This window comes from Montipora foliosa, chromosome 6 (genome assembly GCF_036669935.1).
Source record: "Montipora foliosa isolate CH-2021 chromosome 6, ASM3666993v2, whole genome shotgun sequence".
Taxonomy (NCBI): Eukaryota; Metazoa; Cnidaria; class Anthozoa; order Scleractinia; family Acroporidae; genus Montipora; species Montipora foliosa.
This window is the reverse complement of record NC_090874.1, coordinates 62,215,708-62,235,707: the sequence shown is the minus strand read 5'-3', so window position 1 is coordinate 62,235,707 and position 20,000 is coordinate 62,215,708. Positions and strand designations below refer to the sequence as shown.

The window sequence follows — 20,000 nt, the reverse complement described above, 5'->3', positions numbered from 1 at the left end:
CGAGTTTAGACAGCTCAACTTCTGCCAAGGAGAAGGAAAATCTCCAGCTTGTTTGATCCTCGTCTGTTGGTGCCGGCTTGGCAACCAGGTGACATCCAAATGACATTATCCTCTGTGCTTCAACTACACTGGGCCAGTATCTCGGTCGCGAAGACCAGTCACTCATGGTTGGCCACTCAGGACACCGGATACAAAGCGTGATGTCCGCCTCGAAGTGAGACCCAATTTGGAGCTTCATCGCTGGGCCTTTGGAGAAGATTTTAATACTTTGAGTCATCTCAATTTTTCCACAGCAGCAAGGGTAACCGGGAAGATTGGCTACAGACGTGCCTTTAATGGCCTCTTTAACTTGTTCTCGGATTACTTTTGAACTAACACACATTCCTTGGTGGCTTGGTGTAATTGACTTCAGATTTGCATATCCAGTAAATTCTGCACTCTCAGTAAAAAGAGGCTCAATGAGAATGTTCCCTAAACCAGAGCAGGAAGCTTGATCTGCCATAGAGCAAAACATAACGTCTAGGTCGGTATATAAGGCACCCAAGTTGAACTTTGTTTTTTTATTGGACATCATGACCGGGATCCCAAATCTCTCGACTGCGCTTCCTGAGAATATGAACTGAAATGTTGTCGTTGCCACGATCTCCTCAAGTGGAGTTTTGATGTCGTTTAAGTAGAGAAGAGCTTTCTCTTTGAATGCCTGAAATTGTTCTTCCGTTGGAATTTTGCTGTCGACTGACAAGAGAATTTCTCGGTGGGGTTTGGAGCTTCTGCCAGTAAAACAACACTTTCTGTGGCCACACGCAACAGGAAAACAGGCAATCAATGCCTGTCGTATTACTGCGTAAGCAATACACAGAAAAAGGAAACCACCAATGATTGCTCCAGCTATTAACCCTTGTACTTTTCTTTTGCATTCGGGGTCAGACGAGTTGCAGCGGAAATCAATTTTAGCCAAAAGTTCCCACAGTCGAACGCAAAAGACACATGTCGCGATAAGGGAGGTCATCGCAATGACTCCTTTTATGGTCTTGACACCACAAGCTGGCTTCATAGCGCACTTCAGTTGAAAAAGAGGGAACCGTCAAGAGTGAATCGTCTAATTCAAACACTCTTCCGCACTGACAGTGCAGCATCATCGTGATGAGCACTTATTATAATTATTGTAATGTCGATACCGAGGCTATTGTAGGAAATGACGGAGTTCCTTGGTTATTAGCGCTTACAATGAAGTGCTTTCCAAATTAGATTCATTTATTCACATTGACAAACCACAAACGGGAAAAAAGCACAAAAATAAACGAAAAGCAAATATTACTTTTCAATCTATAAGAGCGCAAAAACTCGGCAAAACTGTGTTTGGCTTGTGTATTCGCAGTTTCGAAGGTTCCACATAGCATACTCACAAATTGAGTACATTTATTCTTTTCGTTTTCTGTTTACAATGCTATTTTTCTGTAGCTATTGACTGTATTGACAGTGGAGGACGTGGTCTAATTCGATCTTGATACATTACATTAAAGGTCTGGTTCTTAAGAGCAACTCAAGACGTGCGGGACGCACTTCAATTGGGCAGTCGGATTCGAAATAATATTTTTCCTCAGCTTTTTGTTACATCATACCCCCGGCGTTGTTAGGCCCAAGTATGCTTTGGGGTGTGTATAATAATATGGCAACCATCTTGTATGCTTAGACTTCGTGTGGTTCTAACTTGGGACAGAGATTAACTGTTAGGACACTGTTCCCGGAACACGGAAATTTAAAAACTGAAATGGAAAACTTGTCGTGGCGTCCTCGTCGGGACACGGAGTCACACTACCGAAAATCTCGACTTCGGGTGATCCGTGACGGAAATGTGAAAAGTTCTTTCAGTTGTTCAAAGATTGGTGTGAACTCAATGGATGGTACGATAGCGAGCCGTTGCCACCTTCTACCGAAGAAGGGGGGGACCACCACCGACCGCGCCAGTGTGGCAACGAAGAACTCGAAAACCTCGTGCAAGGCTTTCAGCTGTCAAAGGAGGAACGGAAGGAACCGGAGATTATTCCCAAACATTTGAAGGAACATTGAAGGAGTACTGATGGAGAGAACAAAATTTGCCCAAATGAAACACGAACCTCCTGAATCAGTAAGGGCCTGGGAAGGACGAGTTAAAGAACAAGGTAGAAAGGCTAGATTATTGCGCTAATTGCGAGGACCAACTACTTAGAGACAAATTCATATCAGGAATCAACAACGAGAGACTTATGTCAAAACTACTGGATAAGGGTCACAGGGATAAAGCAACTAAAGAAATCACCCCATCTAAAACAGTGCTGCAGATAGCTAAGAATTTTGATGTTAAAAGGCAAAAGCAGTAATGCAGCAAGTCAAAGGTCCCATGCACTGAACAAGTAAACTATACAGGAGCAAGGAAATCCCCCAAATCAGAGCAAAACTGTGGTAAAGGTCATTTTAGTCAAAGCAAATCAGAGAAAGAATGGGGACAAAGTCAGTCCAGTCGCCGGGGCAAATTTAATATTTGTCAGTATTGTGCAGGGCCCTCACACCCTCGCTCTCTATGCCCAGCTTCAAACAAGCGATGATCTAGAAAAGGCTGTGGGAGAATCGGACATTTTTCTGGGGCGTGTCGAATGTGAGCACCCCTTTTAGTCAACCCTTTGGAAGTCATGAACACCAAACAACAGGCACATCACCTGGATACCACTTTAAGTGAGAATTGTGGAAATGACCTCTATGAGGTGGGTTTGATACCCGAAAAGTATGCCCAAAGTGTATTTAGTACAGCAGACGACCCGCGGAGCACCACGGTGGGTCGTAAGTTCTTCAGCTACTTAAAACTGGGACTGACCATGGACATGGCTAAATCTAACAGAATACAACTGGACACCGCTTCCACTTGTAACACACTACCAGAAAGTCTTGCCCTCTCATTGATTCCCCCGGGAAGAAACCTAAGGATTTAGTTTCACCAAGTAGAGCCACTTTGTTCACCTATAATTATTCTAAACTCACATCCCTGGGTAAACTAGAGCTACTGGTCGAGACAGCAACAGATTACGTTCCATAACAGGTCACGTTCCATATTTTGTGCGATTCGCAAATACCTGGAAAGCCTCCTCTGTTTGTCTGGCTCAGACTGTGTTCATCTGGGATTAGTGAAAATCTGTGCAGATGAGGTCCATTCAGTTTCGCCACCACTTCGTCCTGTGAATGTTAAGCCCTACTTAATCGCTGACAACTCCCGTCTAAGAGACATGCCGAGTCAACTAGAACCAACGTCATCCACACGTCTCTCAAACGTTACTCATCCTAGCACAACTCTAACCATGCATGAAATGGGTTCTTGCTGAATTTCAAGATGTGCACACTGGGCTGGGACAGCTTGGCAGACCTGTTACCTTTAATATGGACCCTACCGTAAAGCCGGTTCATGATGCCATTCACCGCCAGCCCGTTCAGCCCATTGTCAGGCATACCAAAATCAAGGAACAGTTTAACAAAATGGAAAGCGAAGGAAAGATATACCGACAGTACGTGCCCACAGCTTGGTGTAGTAACATGACAGTCAGAGAGACCAAGGGCAAAGTTAGAATCTGTTTAGATCAATCAAACATTATCAACAAAGCAATCCGGGTACCCAAGCATCCAATTCCACGCTTTGAGGACATTTTTTCGCAATAAATGGGGCCAAGTGTTTCTCAGTTGCAGATGCAATGTCTGGTCTCACCAACAGTCCTCTAGATTATGAATCCAGCTTGCCCACTACTTTTCGCCCCCTTATTTGGTCCCTATCGGTGGCTGTGTCTTCCGTATGGTGTCTCAAGTGGCCCTGAGGAGTATCAAGCAAGACAACAAGAAGCCTATTGCAGGACTGAAAGGGGTCTGCAACATTGCAGATGATGTCTTCATTCATTAGAAAGATCATAATGAAAATCTGTATCATTTCTTGGTACGTATGCGCGAAGTAAAGCTCAAACTGAATAGAGCCAAATATATTTTTAAAACACAAAAGGTGATGTTCATGGGGTTCCAGCTCAACCCAGACGGAGTTAGCCCATCACCCTCCATGGTCGAAGCAATTACAAAAATGCCCAAACCCTCAGATCAACACGCTGTCCAGCGCTAGATAGATAAAGATAGATCAATCGTTTATTAAAGAGAAAACCTCGCAGTCCGAAGACTGAATTACGTGTATAATGTACAAGAAACAAGATTTATAAATAAAATCGTTATAAAGATCTATAATAATAAAAATGTACGAATCTAATAAAATCATATCACTTAGGATAGCCTTGTGTTAAGAAAATATACATACATAAACATATTTATTTACATTCTTAGGCTATGTCTAACAATAAAAGACCTTTTAACGTTTTGCACACTGGCACGTTGAACTTCCTATTGCTGCGCAGCTGCCTATGGTGATCAGCTTTAGGTAGGAGCAGACCTTCGCATGCGAGCTTGTGATTAATGCCAAGAACATAAAAAAATCAAACGATAGTGACGCTCGCCTATCGTAAAGAGAGGGGATGCCTGCCTCTTTCAGCGCGCTGTTGTAGGTTGCATAAGGAAAAATAATGCGCAAGGCGCGCTTCTGAATACGTTCCAGCTCCTCGGATAAATTCGGACGGAAGGCTGAAGTAAAATACTTGACATGCGTATTCTAAAACCGATCTTATGGTACTAGAGTAAAATAAGACAAGATCACTTGCACAAATACCAGCTCGATTAAGTTGTCTCAGGAGATAGAATCTTTTGGCAGCCTTTGAGGTTACATTAAAGATGTGATCGTTCCATTTAAAATCATCACTTATGGTAAAGCCGAGCGCTTTAGCTGAATTGACTCTCTCGAAAACAAAGCCATCGAGTTCAACTGGAGAATGAGTTGGAGGAGATCTCTTAAAGCACGACTGCAGCTCCTTGCATTTGTATGGATTCAGCTGCAGGAACATTCAGCCACTCTGAGTAATCTCCATTAAGCTTAACTCTTTGCTTTCTGTCCCTCAAGAAATTAATAATCCAGTTAATGGCAGTTGGCTTAACCCCAAGAGTGCGAAGTTTGCCGACCAAAATATTATGGTCCACTTAAGTCAAAAGCTTTACGAAAGTCCAGTAGAGCGGTTCTTAGAGTCGCCCCAGTACCGTCGGTGGCGCGCAGCCAATGGTGGAACATAGAGATAAGCGCGAACGTAGTGGAAGAGCCCGGGATGAAGCCAAATTGAAATATGGGATAGCACCACGGGCTTCAGAGCCTTCTTGATCATAAAGCTCTCAGCGATCTTCGACATGGTTGAAGTAAGTGAGATTGGCCGTAGATCTTTGTTAAAGTCAGAGACAACAGGCGCTTTGGGTATGCTTAACTTCCTGGCAAGATTTTGTCCCAAACTGAGTGATGTAGTGAAAGCCTTAAGAGACTTGTCCCCTTCAAGTGGACGGACGCACTCTATAAAGCTTTTGTTGAGTCCCTGTCTTACGGTACTTCAATCCTCAGTTGCCTGTCACCCTTCAGGTAGAGGCATCTGCTTTTGGAGTGGGTGGAGCCCTCCTCCAAGATAATCAACCAGTGGTATTTTACTCAAAAACCTTAACGGCCACAGAACAAAGATACGCAATTATTGAGAAAAATGTCTTGCAATATGCTTAGCATTTTAGAAATGGGACAGTCTGCTTTAAGGAAGATCAGATATCACAGTTGAAATAGACCATCAACCCCTTGCGACATTTTTTTTTAAAAACCCCTTTAGAATGCACTGAGGAGTCTGCAAGCCATGTGCATGAGGCTCCAACTATGGTCATTCGTTGTGAACTACAAGAAAGAAGCACATCAAGTCATAGCCGACACTCTCTCAATTGAGGGCTCCTTGTCCTCAGCTCTCTGAAGCCAATTGCTCTGGAGAACACATCTTTAGGGTGGAATTGGAAACTGTGACATTGGACAACTCTGGGATCTCCAATGTTACCTTGGAAAATCTACGAGAGCAAACTGCAATGGACCCAGAACTGCAGAGGTTGTCATTCCTCATGATGTTTGGTTGGCCAAATGACAAACGAAAATTGGGTTCCTAAGTGCGCCCCTACCTCGCCTTCAAAGATGAATTATCTCTAGCAAATGGCATAGTGTATGACGGGCAGCAGGCAGTCATCCCAAAGTCGATGGGACCAGCCATGCTAGACAAAATACACAAAATACACTCTGGAGCAGGTTCGTGCATTTCGAAGAGCCAAGGTATTCCTCTTCTGAACCGGTATGACCTCTGATATTAACAATAAGTGCATTTCATGCCCAGTGTGTGCCCAATACGCTAGTCAAGCGCCTAAAGAGTCCATGCTTAGCCATGATATTCCAGATAGACCATGGTCATTAATAAGCCAAGCTATCCTAATTTGGGAAGGGAAATGGCACTTAGACACTACATGCCACTACAGCGACAGGATAGAGATTGACATTCTACCCAATACACTCACAGCGACAGTAGTAGAGCTCGCGAAAGCACACTTTGCAAGGTTCGGGGTACCTGATCGCGTCGTCACCGATAATGGGTCCCAGTTTATCAGCACCGAGTACAAGTATGAGTATGGGTTTGAACACGTGACCTCCTTCCAATATTCGCCGCAAGGAAATGGTAAGGTAGAAGCTGCAGTTAAAACAATGAAGAGGATGTATCAAAAGAACAAGGACATTCATATGGCGCTACTGGACTACCGGGAATCCCACAACAAGGAAAGGAACACTCTCCTGCTCAAAGGCTACTCTCCCGCCGCACAAGGGGTATCCTTCCTATGATTCCCTCTCTTCTGCAGGCTACTGTCGTGCATTCTGGAACCTTCAAAACTGAGATTGAGGGGCCCCGTACCAGAGCAAAACATTACTATGACAGAAACAGTCAAGACACATTTATGGTCCTCATAAATAGCGCTGTCCTTAAATTCAAGCAGAGAGAGCGGATCGTTTCGAAAAGCTCTTCAGAACTCCAAGCGTATTCATAGTGCATGTTCCTTAAATACTCAAAAGAATATTGCGTTATAGATTGAAAAAGAGGTTATAGCGTGCAAAAGTGTTATACAAACAGCGATGGAGTAATTTTGTAAAGTAAATAATGTTTCCAAAGGATCTTGATATTAGCAGACAAGTCAGAACTTTAAAGAAAACGAAAAACTTTGAAGTTTATAAGACATGTTTCGACAGAAACTTCTGTCATCTTCAGTTGATGAATGTACAAAGCGTTAGAAGTTGAATTTATAACTTTTTCTTACTTATAAATTCAACTTCTAACGCTTTGTACATTCATCAACTGAAGATGAGACGTTTCTCTCGAAACATGTCTTATAAACTTCAAAGTTATGTCGTTTTCCTTAAAGTAAAGTAAATAATAACTAAAAAAATCGGCGTACGAACTTGTTCGTTTTTCGTGATTTATGGTCACTCGTGATGTTTAAAAGTTCTCAAAACGTCACTCGTGCCCACAAATCACAAAATGCACTCGCGTTCATACCATTTCCTATACAAAGCGCATGCCATCGCGTCAATAAGGAGAAGTAAGGGCGCTTAAGAGTTGACGACGGCAACGCTCTCGAAACCTTGATTGGAAATAAATAGCTGCTCAATTGCGGTTCTCTTGTGATCATTAAATCATCTTTGTTCGCGTTCAACAATGCTGGTATAGGTAAAGTGCATTACAACTGGATTCGTAGGATTGTTCTATTCTAAAAATGTTGTCAAAGCCTAAAAACATGCGTTAGGGAGTTAAGAAACGACTTCTTTTCCTTTCAAATAATTACTGACAAGAATTAGTCAAATTTCAATCTTTTTCACCTGAAGACTGTGCAGGGTTGAGTACAAAATAAATGTAAATAGCCAGACAACAGACAGAAAATGAGATGCGACTTCAGTCAACACAGATGCATTCAAGGCGTGCGATTCCTTCAAAACCCATACAGAATTTGCCATTTGATCTCAGTGTTGTACGAAACACGGCAGTTAGAAAAATATTAGAAACACAGCTCACTTTGATACGGAGATGCAATTCTTGTCGAAGTCCAATCCTTGTCGCTTTTCAGATTCCAGATATTAACTTTTCACCGCCTGTCTTGTTTATCGAATTGACGTTCCGTTCTTGTGCCCCATAAGAGTATGGTTTTGTTTAAAGATACACTAAAACGCCATTCGCGTTGCAATGACGTCGACGTCGTTGCAGGTTAATAAAATATTGTACTGTGTCCATCGGATAAAATCTACACATTTCTACTACCCCCTGAAACCCCAAAAATACGCACAGAAGACTCTACGCACAAAGAGAATACTTAGCAGGGTAGTGACAGGAAAGACCTATTGCGCAACTTTTCCATTTTCTTGACACGGAAAATAATTATAACAAAATGGAGAAATTCTACTCATTTTCTGACTGGACTGAACCCAGTAAAAAGCAGCTTTTCACTGCAAGCGGGTCATCGTCTCAAGAATTGCTTTTCGGGCCCGATACGTTTTCGGGGCTTTAAAATATTGTATTTTGCATTAAGTTCTAATCAACCATTGTTTCTAATATTTTTCTTTTAAGTTCTAACAGAAACCGATAAGGGCTGAAACGTGTAACGGCCCCTTGTGTGCTGGGAAACAAGCTTCTGAATATTCAATTTGCTAAGTACCATATTTGGAACAACAGGAGCAAGGGGTTTCCAAATATGGTACTTAGCACTGAAACATTCAACCAATCAGTTCGCACTGAATATTCGGAAGCTGTGAACGCGCGTTACACGTTTCAACCCTTTATGGGTTTCTGGTTCTAATCAACCATTTTGTTTTCGATTGCCATTACAAGTAATCGCTGTGGCAGAATGTGCTTATGGCTATTACCATTAATGAGTCACATTCAGCATCGTGATTGGCTAATTTTGATCCACTTTGTCAGTTTCTTTTGTTGACTGTGGCTGCTATCGTGACTTGCAGCAGTAAAAAGTGCAAGAAATTATGAAAGCTTAACTTCGGATTCAGCATGTTCTGGATGGCCCAGTAATCGAGTGGATATCTCTTACTTTCAGCTGATAAATACTCTACAAGAGAAACATTTACTAAGATTTCTCTATGTTTTCATATGTGGAAATTGATTATTACACGATAAGATGGACGACTTCCAAATAACTGAAAGAGCAAGACAGTGACTTATCATCCACCGGATTAAGCATTTTCATTGGTAGAGTTGTGCTTTATCTTCAGTCACACAAATAATAATACACTCTGGAATCATGAACATTGGACTTCCAGCTCTTGATTTGTTTCGAAAATTTGCAACGTTATAGAGAAATTGCAATGCAGTGCCTAAGAAACGGGACACTCACCATGTCTGCTTATTTATGAATATGGCCACTATACGTTAGGACGACGACGACTACCAGAACGTCACAATAGGTTTAATTAGCAAAAACAACAGCTCTGCACGCCCTGCACGTGCGTTTTACATTTTGATACATTTCTTTGCCGTTCTTGTCTTGACAACGACAGAAAATGATCAAATTTGAAGGTCATGTGGAGGACGAGACCACCTGACGATGAATTTTCAATGTTCTCTCTAAATATCCACATCGTTGCCACCAATTTTATTCTTGGAATGTGTGCTACTCACACTTTCCAAGCCGAGCGACTTGGAGTAATTGCAAGATTATTACTATAACGGGAAATAACATTTTTGGACAACGTTCTCGTAGTCGTCCTCATCATCATCCTTGCATAAGGTCCGCACTGACTGTTTCGTCGTCTGAAGAATCTCACCTTCTGGCAACGGAATGCTGGATTTCAGTTAAGTCTGCAATACGGGGAAAGGGGGTATTTATCTAAAAAGTGTTCTGTGTTAAAGAAACAACAGCTTACTCACTTCAATCACTGATCACCATAGTCACTTCTTCGGTTCTGGAACAAGAACTTAAAGGTGATTTTACACGAGCCGATGTTTAACGCCGATTTCAGTTTAACGCAACGTTGTTGCGTTAAAATCTAGCCGTGATGACCTGACCAGATGAAAGGCACTTGCGTGGACCGCCTTCTGGAAACTTGACTTCATCATTCTCCATAGACACCAAAATAAAGTTTTTCGATACTAGCTGTGTGACTACTGTCTTACATTGTACGGATGTGAATCCTGGGTTATATCTAGTGATATGGAGAGCAAGATAAAACCTTTTGCCACATCCTGCTACAGAGTCATGCTGAACATTAATTAAACCCCTTTACCATGTGAGGAATACACAGATATCTAGTCTGCACATGACAAACATAACATAACATAACTTTATTATTTATATAGCGCAAAATACATGGGTATATGATCTAATGCGCTTTACATTACAGTGCTTATAATATTACAATAAAAAGGATGTACAATTTTTCTAAATAGTTAATAAATGAATACCAGATAAAAATATTATATCTATATGGATGCAAAAATATATGTTAAAATACCATAGGTTATAAGCTAAAAGGTAATTTAAAATAAGAAGTTTTTAGCCGTGGCATAAAAGTTTTGTGACTGCCCATGCGAAGCTCTCAACCCGTCTGGAAGGGTTTGTCTCCTGTTCTCTTCTTGGTCTTGTTGGGCAGATCGAGCAGTAAGTGTTTTGTATTTGATCGCAGGCTATATTTAACTTTAAAAGTGGCTTAAGTCTAATTCATCGCTGAATATATGTAGGAGCACTACCATATAAAGCTCTGAATGTGTATACAACCAATTTAAATAATATACGGTATTTAACTGGTAGCCAATGCAAGTCTTTCATAGCAGGAGAAATGTGATCAAAACGCGTGGTATAGACCTTATTCATAAATTAAATGGCGGTCAATTTATAATTCTTTTGTCGAAGTACAAATTAGCCTACCAAGCCTCGATACCATACAGTGAATTGAAAAGAATTCTTGCTCTAAAATGAGGCTTGGTAGGCTAATTTGCACGTGGACAAAAGAATGATAAATGTGACCGTCATTTATGAATAAGGTCTTTGGAGATGAGCCGCTTGCGGCAGCGTTTTGAACCCGTTGAAGCTTGTGACCGATTCCGCCGAACACCTTCGCGATGTTGAGAAGAATGACAAGGATGCATCCAAGCCAGTCGCTCGCCATTTTAATCTGCCTAACCACTCCAAAAAACACATGGCTATCTGCGGCCTTTCCCTACATCTAGGTACGACGGAAAGCCGCAAGAATCTGGAACAAAAATTCATCTTTCAAATCGGCACCCTTAATCCTCACGGTATTAACGAACGCTTTTCATTTAACTAATATATTCCTATTTTTCACGTTGCCATGTTACCACCAATAGCGTAGCTCCTACTCTACTATTAAAAACTACTCGTAACCCATAATCCCTCGATTCGCTCTGACGAAGGGCTAACGCTCGAAACGTCAGCTTTTAGAATCTCTGTACGGTGGCCAATTTACATTATCAACTCCGTTGATAAAACCAAATTTTTGTAAGCCGTACAATAGACTGTTATTACAGTAGTCTGGGTGTCCATTTACCGGTTCTACGATTAGTGTTTGTTCACTCTTGTGCGAAAGGTACTTTCTAATACGTCTAATTTTGTATAATGAACAAAAAGATAGACTACATGTTTTCGTACCGGTGGACGTTAAAATTCAGCTGCGAGTCAAACCAAACTCCGAGATTTCGCGCCTTATTTACAATAGCAGCACTAGTGTCACCAACAGTCAGAGTATCTCGGTTGACTTTGCTAAGTTGTTCGCGGGTTCCGATTAACATGATCTCAGACAAATACACAGCTTCTCATGGACAAAGTCAGGCATTTTCTAGGACACTCTCTCAGAATGGCAACGGACGAACCACGTAAGAGATACGCCCTTTACACTCCACCACATGGAAAAAAGCGCCCAGGCCGGCAGAAAACCAGCTACCTGAACAATGTGCAGAGACTGCTGGGGGACGTGGAGGGTAACTTGAGCCCAGAGGCAATTGCTACTATGGCGGCCCATCAAAATTCCTGGATACGACTTGTGGTCAACTGCGCTTCAGCCGTCCGATGATGATTGTTGTTGCGTTAAAAAATGTCTCGTGTAACATGGCGCACAGGGCGATTTTTAACGCAACATGTTGCAGGTTTTTTAATCGCTTTCAAAAGCCTGCAATTCGCTCGAATTTTGTTGGAGTTGGCGCGTGTTAACACCACCGCCGTTCACTTTTTAACACAACATCGTCCGTCCCAGAATGCACCACGGAGAACCAAAATAAGTCACGTCGACAGTCATGTCAACAGTGTCTGCCATGATATTTGTGGCCCGGGATTTGCCGAGCAGGAGCCTGGGTTCAAATGTTACAAGCATGTTGCGTTAAAAATCTACCGTTGCTGCAACAGTGTTGCAATAAGCTGTTTCGTGAAACGTGGATTAAAAATCGGCGTTAGTAATCAGCACATGTAACATCACCCAAAAAAAACTGTGCTTCTTTATTGGAGGTGCAGTTAAGGTAGCAAGCGAGGCAGTACTCTTCTCAACAGTAAGGAGCTGGTCCCCATGGCAACCGAGCCACAGTCCAAAATGAACAAAGCAAGGAAAAAAGCAACTCAAGCCAAAGCATGTATGTGGCAATGCCTGTGCAAACCTCCACGCCATCCCCACAAATATCCCAGGCAAAACTGCAACATTAGCATGGGTTTTAACTTTACCTACCAGTAAATTATCTTTAGCCTTGAAAAAGATTTAGAGTGCATTCCTGATAACCAGAACCTTTTTCCCCTGAAAAAAGGTATTGGGGCAGTTGCCAGTTCTTGCAAGCACATTCTGATTCTATCTGCATGCAAATCATGCAAACAGAAGAACCATTGATTTCCCTTAGCAATTCCTCAAATTCCTTACACCTGTGATAATATTTCTTGCTTGGAGTGATTAGAAGGGCAGTTCAAACTATCTTTCATACATTTCACAGTCATTAATTCACCTCGAAGGTTTAAAGGTTAAGTTACTTTACTTAACGTCAGTAGTTCCTTCAGCTATGAGGCTGGTATCAATGGAAGCTGACGGTGTTCCCATTACCCCCTCCCACTGTCAGTGCTCCATTTTATGGGAATTTCAAACTACAGCTACACAAATCAGAGGACAATTGAAACAGACAGGGAAGTTGTACAAACTTGCAATAATTGTCTAACAACTTCCAAAATGTCTTAGTCTTTAATCCCTGAAGCATGGCACAACAATGTGGGTTGCACTGTTCTCAAAACAATGTTGAGGCAATGCATGTGCATTTTTCACAACGCAAACCTGGAAATTGCAATTGCCAACTACTTTTCAAACTTTTGCATTATTTATTGCATGACATAACATCATTGGGTAAAATTTGTTTATGCTCTTTTGTTTTAATTTCAGTAATTTTTTATTTCATAAAGTCTCATTTGTTATCCAGTCATGAAGAGAATCACAACTAAAGACTACTTCTGCTTCACTTCTCGTTGTCACCTGCGTAGAAACAGTGTCAACATTACATGAGATGATCAAATCCATCAAGGAAAGAAGAGAACAAACTGAAGTGCCAGCTTGCCCAAGTCCAACTGGCGTGACATCTCCAACTTGAGATGCTAAAAAACAGAAAACGAATTAACGAAACCTAACGCGCACGTGTCACGGTCAAAATAAGCAGTTTTTCCGTATCAAAAGTCAATGAAACCTAATACGAGAAGTATCAAAGAGCGGAATATTACATTCCTCTGCATCGCTAACGGACAACAAAACGCCACTCTCACTCCTTCCCCCACGAGTCTGATCAAAGAAGAACTTCTTCTCGTATCCTTTGGCACTTATCTGCAACAACACTCCTTCTTTTATGACAGCCATAGTGTGTGGATTTCTGTATCTTATCTCCACAGACATACTGATTGCATGAGCTTTAAACTGGTCGACAAGCTTCTGCATTATCTCACTGGGTCCTAATTCCATACAGACCATGTGTTCACGAACTTTCCCTTCGCTCGTGAGAAACACAAAACATGTTGCAAGCGATGAATCTTTGTCCATCAAACCAGCCAGTCGAAGACTTACCCAACCAATAGCGCAGCGTTTCGTGTTGTCCTTGATTTTCTCCACGTGAGGAACAAACTTTTCGAGCGTAAACGGTGCGCCAAAAATGGCTTTGGCGGGTGTCTCGTCTTTGTTGTTGCTCTGTGAAGTGCTTGACCTTTGAAGTCCGCAGTCTTGCTTGTGACTCTTCCAGTCCTTTCTTTGGCATTGAACAGAACAATAAAACGCCATATGACATTTTCCGCACTTTTTAGTGTCCTCTTTTCCGCAAACTTTACAAGGATTTGTCATGGTTTAAAAATTAAGCTGACTGCGCTCTCTGCTTGGCTTTAGTCCCTCGCGGCCCCCCTGCTTGCGCAAGGATTAGTCACTAAAGCCTTGTTTTCACTAGCGACGCAAGCATAAGCCTGATAAGCACAAGCAGCATACGCAAACTCGGTAGCTTGTTGTTCATTAGAGCCTTTTGTCAGAACAATAGACACTAATTAACAACAACTAAATGCGCCTGCTTGTATTGCTTGTGCTTATGCTTGCGTCCCTAGTGAAAACAAGGCTTAACATTGCGAGTTTTAAAGCGAGTCCTAGTGCACAACCATATTCAAATGGCAATAAAGATAGAAGAGCCCATGTTGAACCCAGCAACCTCAAGCTGACTCGTCCCCAGTCGTCTCTCGGTCGCTGAAGGGATTATTAATAAGGGATGCGCGGACGGGAGCGGGTAATGATGGGAAGGTCAAAAGGTGAGACCAACTAAGCGGTCAAAGGTGTCCAAGTCGTGTAGTCTTTTCTTAAACCACAGGGCCCCCAGACAATGTGTCTGCCTGTTCGAAACTTAAAGAATTTGTATGGGAATATTTTGACGTTCGTGTTAAAAGCAAAATATTGCTCAAAACAAAATTGAACTTTTACAATTACTTTGTTGTTGTTCTTGTAGCTGTGGACGACGAGAATAGGCACTTTAAAGGTCTTGAGCTCGGCGTTACTTACGAATATACTAACGTGTCTTGAGACGTACAATAGTAGATACCGATGATCCCGGCTTTAGAGATTCCCCCGTTCCCCGTTTTAAAGACAGCTGCTTCGCCTGTATCATTCTATGGTTATCTAGCTCGATCTTGCTGCCAACGATTTCCCATCAGGTAGCAATTTAAAGTACCGACAAGTTCTGAGGCTATAACTCATAAAAATTCTTTTATTTACAATCCATCTTCGATGGTCAATTGGGGCTTTAAAATCTACGACGCAATCGTCAACGAGAATGCCACAAAACAAGAATACCATTGGCTTAAATAGGAAAATAATCGTGCTGAACGGCCGGTACGCACTTTAGCACAAATGTTTGCTGTTCTCTGCACAACGACGACGTAAGATCACCCAGTTTCAGGTTTTAATGACAAAGTCATCGTGCAAATACAAACCTTTCACTCTTAGACTTTTACTCTGAAACCGCTCGTACGAATATATTATTTTTAGGATACTTTGCCCACATTGACATTTGTACGACATAAAAGAAATGGAATAATCGCGTAAGACATACGTCAGTGTCAAGTCTATTTTGAGGTGACGTTTTCGTCGAGGTCGCCTTCGTAGATCTTAAAGTCCCTGATTACCCACCACGCATGCGTTAATCGTTCACAATAGAGCGTTTTCACATGACGTCACGGCTCCAAAACAAAGAAATGTCGGCCATGATGGTGTACCAAACTAGTCCTCTGGGAATCGAACTCTATTCTTAAGGAAATACTTTCTTTTGTTTTGGTAATTCAATATGGCTGCTAGTCACGTGAGTGAAAACGCTCTATAACTTCATCAAAGTTAACTGATGCGAAATGAATCCAAAAATGGCTGAATCCTAGTTTTTTGTTTTACACCGGCAATTTCTGGAATCATTCCGTTTTCACTTATCATAATTAAAACTTCTTTACAAAATGCTTTGTTAGACACTATAACACTAACACCGCTAACCTCTGCGAAGAAAATTAAAATCAGGAGAACAAACAAGTTGCAATTGCCGTACAATAAATTAGGCAGCGGTAACTTTTCACAATTAATCTAAATTTTAATCACAACAGCTCTAATGCAATTTCCTTTGTTAAAAGGCTTCCTCTGTGAGCAAATCCCATGACAGAAGATCGCCAGAGGTATCCCCCGTCCCCGAGACACACTGAATCAGTGTGCGCAGAAATAAGATACATAGTGCCATTTTTTAACGTTACAGTTGTGGATTTTCCTCGGTTAGTGACTTTAGACTGCACTGGAAACTTAGGCTAGTTTATCTAAATCTCCTGAATCGCTTTACGTGTTTTAGAAAGTAGTTAAGTTACAAAAAAAATTTTTTTGATATTCCTTTCTTAACCAATAATCTTGAATTAAAATTGCAGGCAAAAACATAAAAGATAGGACCAGATAGAAAAAAGATAAATGCCGTTTTGTATCCCAAGCAAAATTCCCCTAATTGAATTTTAATGTGGGTTGGGGTCTGTATTGAAACAAGTTCATCTATCATCTTCAACATCAAGCTCACTGTACCGTAAGGAATTATTGATGTTGCTGGCTGAGGAACGAATAAAGCAGAAAATGTTTTTTCTCACACACAGCTGGGAGAATGGTGTATAATGTGTGGGAGGTCGTCATGTCACATGGTTTGTTGGCGGCTCACATTGTTTTCTGCCTGACCTCCCCTCCCACCCACCCTTCATGAGTCATTTCAGTGCAGCTTCGTAGCTTTTTTGGGCATGTTTATCACAATATCATTTCCATTCAGATCTTTGTGATTTTTCGATAAGGTATGTTAGAGCGGTTTTCAATTGAGTGTCGAAAGTAATTAGCGAATTGCTTTGGTTTATGATTATTTCACTCAGTGATTGGTTGAAAGTTCTCGCGTAAAACCCAAAAGTTGAAAGTTCTCGCGTGCACATTTTCCCGCGCTTTGTGTCGGCTACGTGAAATTACTTCGAGTTTTGATTGGTTTAATGGATTGTCTCCGTCCTTTTTGATTGGCCAAAGTAATAAATTACTTTGGTTTTGGTTTTACGACACTCAATTGAAAATCGCTCTATAAGGTAGTTATTACTCTTTGGTTGTGTTATAAAGGTCAGGTTGCGTGATTGGCTTGGCTTGGCTCCCAGTTGTGTGTAAGAATAATTATTTATATTATTACCTCAGCTCGTGTGAAGAATTTGAAATGTAAAGAGTGCGTTAAATCTAAAGAGTTTGCAATTTCTTGAAATCCGGCAAAAACACTGCCATTGTCATTTTGAAATGCAATTAACCACAATCATCGGTGGTAAATTTAAGTAACATCATACAGCTTACAGTTCTTTATATACAAGTCACATTTAACATGAGCAATCTTGAGTGTTTCATCCCATTTCCAAACATTACACGATAACCCTGTGAAGATAAAATTCGCGATACTTCCAACCTCGTTCCCAGGGTTCTCTCCAACCGGTGGACGAGTAGGAGAGAACCCTGGGAACGAGGTTGGTGATACTTCATGATCAAATTATGATAATTTTGAATGAAAGTGCAGGTTATAGATGAAATGAAGTACGCTTCAGGCATGAGTGGGTTAAATTAAATTATCTCAAGGACAGATGGCGCACTTCATTGACGAATTACATAACCTTGTGCCAAATGAGCAGCAATTATTTGTGCAAAAATAACACATAAAAAATTAGACTAGATTCAATGGTTTTCTTGATGACTGATAAAATATTTACAATAATGATATGGCATTTCTAATAGTAATCTGCCCTTTCCCATCTTGCCATCTGCAACTTTATATCTGTTATGAGACTGTTAGCAAAACATATCCCCATGATCTAGAAGCAAAAAAAGGAAAAAAAAAAGACTAGTTCAAAAGATATTACAACAGTTTTCTTTTTAGGTACTTCTAATTCATAACAAAATAATAAGCAGAGCAATGTCCAACAAGGGAAAAAAAAGGCAAGCATTTTGCTTCATCGTCATGGAATCGTGAAGGATAAGCAAGCAGTGGAGCAACTTCATAACACCCGCTCAGGATCATGAAGCATATTACAAAAGATGCTATTCATATGCAAATTAACAGTTAATCTAATCACATTTATAATAATAATAATAATAATAAAATAATGATAATGATAATGATAATTATTATTATTATTATTATTATTATTATTATTATTATTATTATTATTATATTGTATAAACTGTTAAAAGCACTCCTTCAAGTTGGCTTATTCAACAATAATAATAATTTCATTAAACTGCAATCAAAAAGTAAAAAAAAAAAATCAAGAGCATCACCGCTCAGCGGTGAGAGACTAAGATGACCGTATGAATTTTCGCAACAGCAAATTTCAATACTTTTCTACAGTATCCATATGTGTATACCTATTTATTTTATTTCAACTTTATTCGTTTCTTTGCCTGATTTACTATTACCGGTAACCTATTTTGCTAATTATCTGATTTCTTCAAATTTTTAAATTTATATTAAACATTAAAATAAAAATGATGACAATGATGAAAAGAAAAAAAATCACCTGCATTAATGCCAAGCCGACTGCCACACCACCAATAACAATCATATTCTCTTTAAACCATTCTTTTACAGCTTCAATGCATCCTCTGGTGTAGATAATGGCATTCCTGTGTGTTTCCTAACCACATAAACAGCCATAAGTGAGAACTCAAAGAAATCATCTATCAAGAAGAGATTTTTTGAACCATAATCATTTGAAATCTTGTAATTCAAGTGGCAAAATTATGCAAGGAATGAAAAGGAAATTTACAACTTTATTGGAAATTTAGGCAGGTTTCGAATTTCTTTTACTTAAACAAACAATTTCACATTACTGTGTGTTCTTGGAGTCTGATACCGTATCCACACTGAGTGTTTATGGTGTCCTGAAAAAGAAAAGATAAATTACTTCATTTATATCTACTTTTCACAGTACACAAACTGAATTTAAGTCAGGAAAGCAAATAAATAATTTACATGCATTTGCAGTGATTTCTTCTGTTTTTTCACTTCGTGTCTTGATTCAGAGTAACATTCATAACTTCAGTTCTGGGTTTTCTTTTAAAAAAAAATAAACCAAAACAATAACATAATATACCTCTCGGCAACAAGAAAACGGGACACCACAAGCCTCAGCACCAGGAGAAGAACAGTTGAAGTAGATATTTTCTTGCCAGTTGTTGTATGTTTGTCCTCCACAGCACTTAAACTGTCAAACGTAAGATACAGTAAAAGACAAGAATAGAGACAGGTTTACTCTTTCCTTCAGGATGCTATGTACTAAGGATAGGAATTTTCAAAGGATACTACAGCTGTAGTTAACTGCTTAGGATACTGCACCTGTGTTGTCAGAAAGACATGTCTGACACACTTAACTCACCTTTGGTCAAGAAAGTTTAGTATGATTTGAATTTCAAATAAATGTAAAATGTCTCCAAACTTTCTTGTTACCTCGAATACAATACTCTATGGATAGTAACGTGAATAAAGGCATATTAAGCTTTAAAATAGGCTAAAAAAGAAAAAGAGAGAATCCAACATGCTGACACTGTTGGATTATCGCTTTAATTGTAAGCAATGTTTTTTTTTTTATTCCAGCCTTCATGATATTCAACCAGTGTTCTCACACTCTTAAAGTACTGGTTGTTTTTTATAATTCAGGAGAGAACCCTGGGAACAAGGTTGGTGATACTTCATGATCAAATTACGATAATTTTGAATGAAAGTGCAGGTTATAGATGAAAGGGAGAAGCAGTCCTCGCACTTAAGTGATAGTAGTCTCTTACAAACAACTCATTAATAATTAATAATTCATAAGCCTAACAGCTTATCAATGCATCATGTGAATGAGCTTTAAACCTGATAAAACACTCCTCTTTAGAATTCTTTATAATAAAGAATAATGATGAGGCCCAGCATGTTTTTCTTGTATGCTAACATCTCCCCTTCGCATTTTGAACCTTTGTTCGGACTCCCGAGGGA

The 20,000-nt window shown here is 40.3% G+C and overlaps 2 protein-coding genes across 2 annotated transcripts in view; both read right to left on the bottom strand.

Moving 5' to 3' along the window:
• The window catches only part of LOC138006138 (uncharacterized), a 2,074-nt gene extending 980 nt beyond the window's left edge, over positions 1 to 1,094 (bottom strand). Inside the window, exon 1 of the mRNA XM_068852298.1 lies at positions 1 to 1,094. This exon is cut by the window's left edge and continues 980 nt beyond it. Within this exon, the coding sequence (XP_068708399.1) occupies positions 1 to 1,054 (1,054 nt within the window). The 5' untranslated portion in view covers positions 1,055 to 1,094.
• A 14,091-nt stretch (positions 1,095 to 15,185) lies between these two features.
• LOC138008070 (tetraspanin-17-like) overlaps positions 15,186 to 20,000 on the bottom strand; it is a 16,076-nt gene continuing 11,261 nt past the window's right edge. Inside the window, exons 5-8 of the mRNA XM_068855258.1 lie at positions 19,117 to 19,227; positions 18,854 to 18,904; positions 18,541 to 18,657; positions 15,186 to 17,835 (exon numbers count right to left, since the gene is read on the bottom strand). Coding sequence (XP_068711359.1) covers positions 17,752 to 17,835; positions 18,541 to 18,657; positions 18,854 to 18,904; positions 19,117 to 19,227 — 363 coding nt within the window. The 3' untranslated portion in view covers positions 15,186 to 17,751. The remainder of the gene's footprint in view (positions 17,836 to 18,540; positions 18,658 to 18,853; positions 18,905 to 19,116; positions 19,228 to 20,000) is intronic.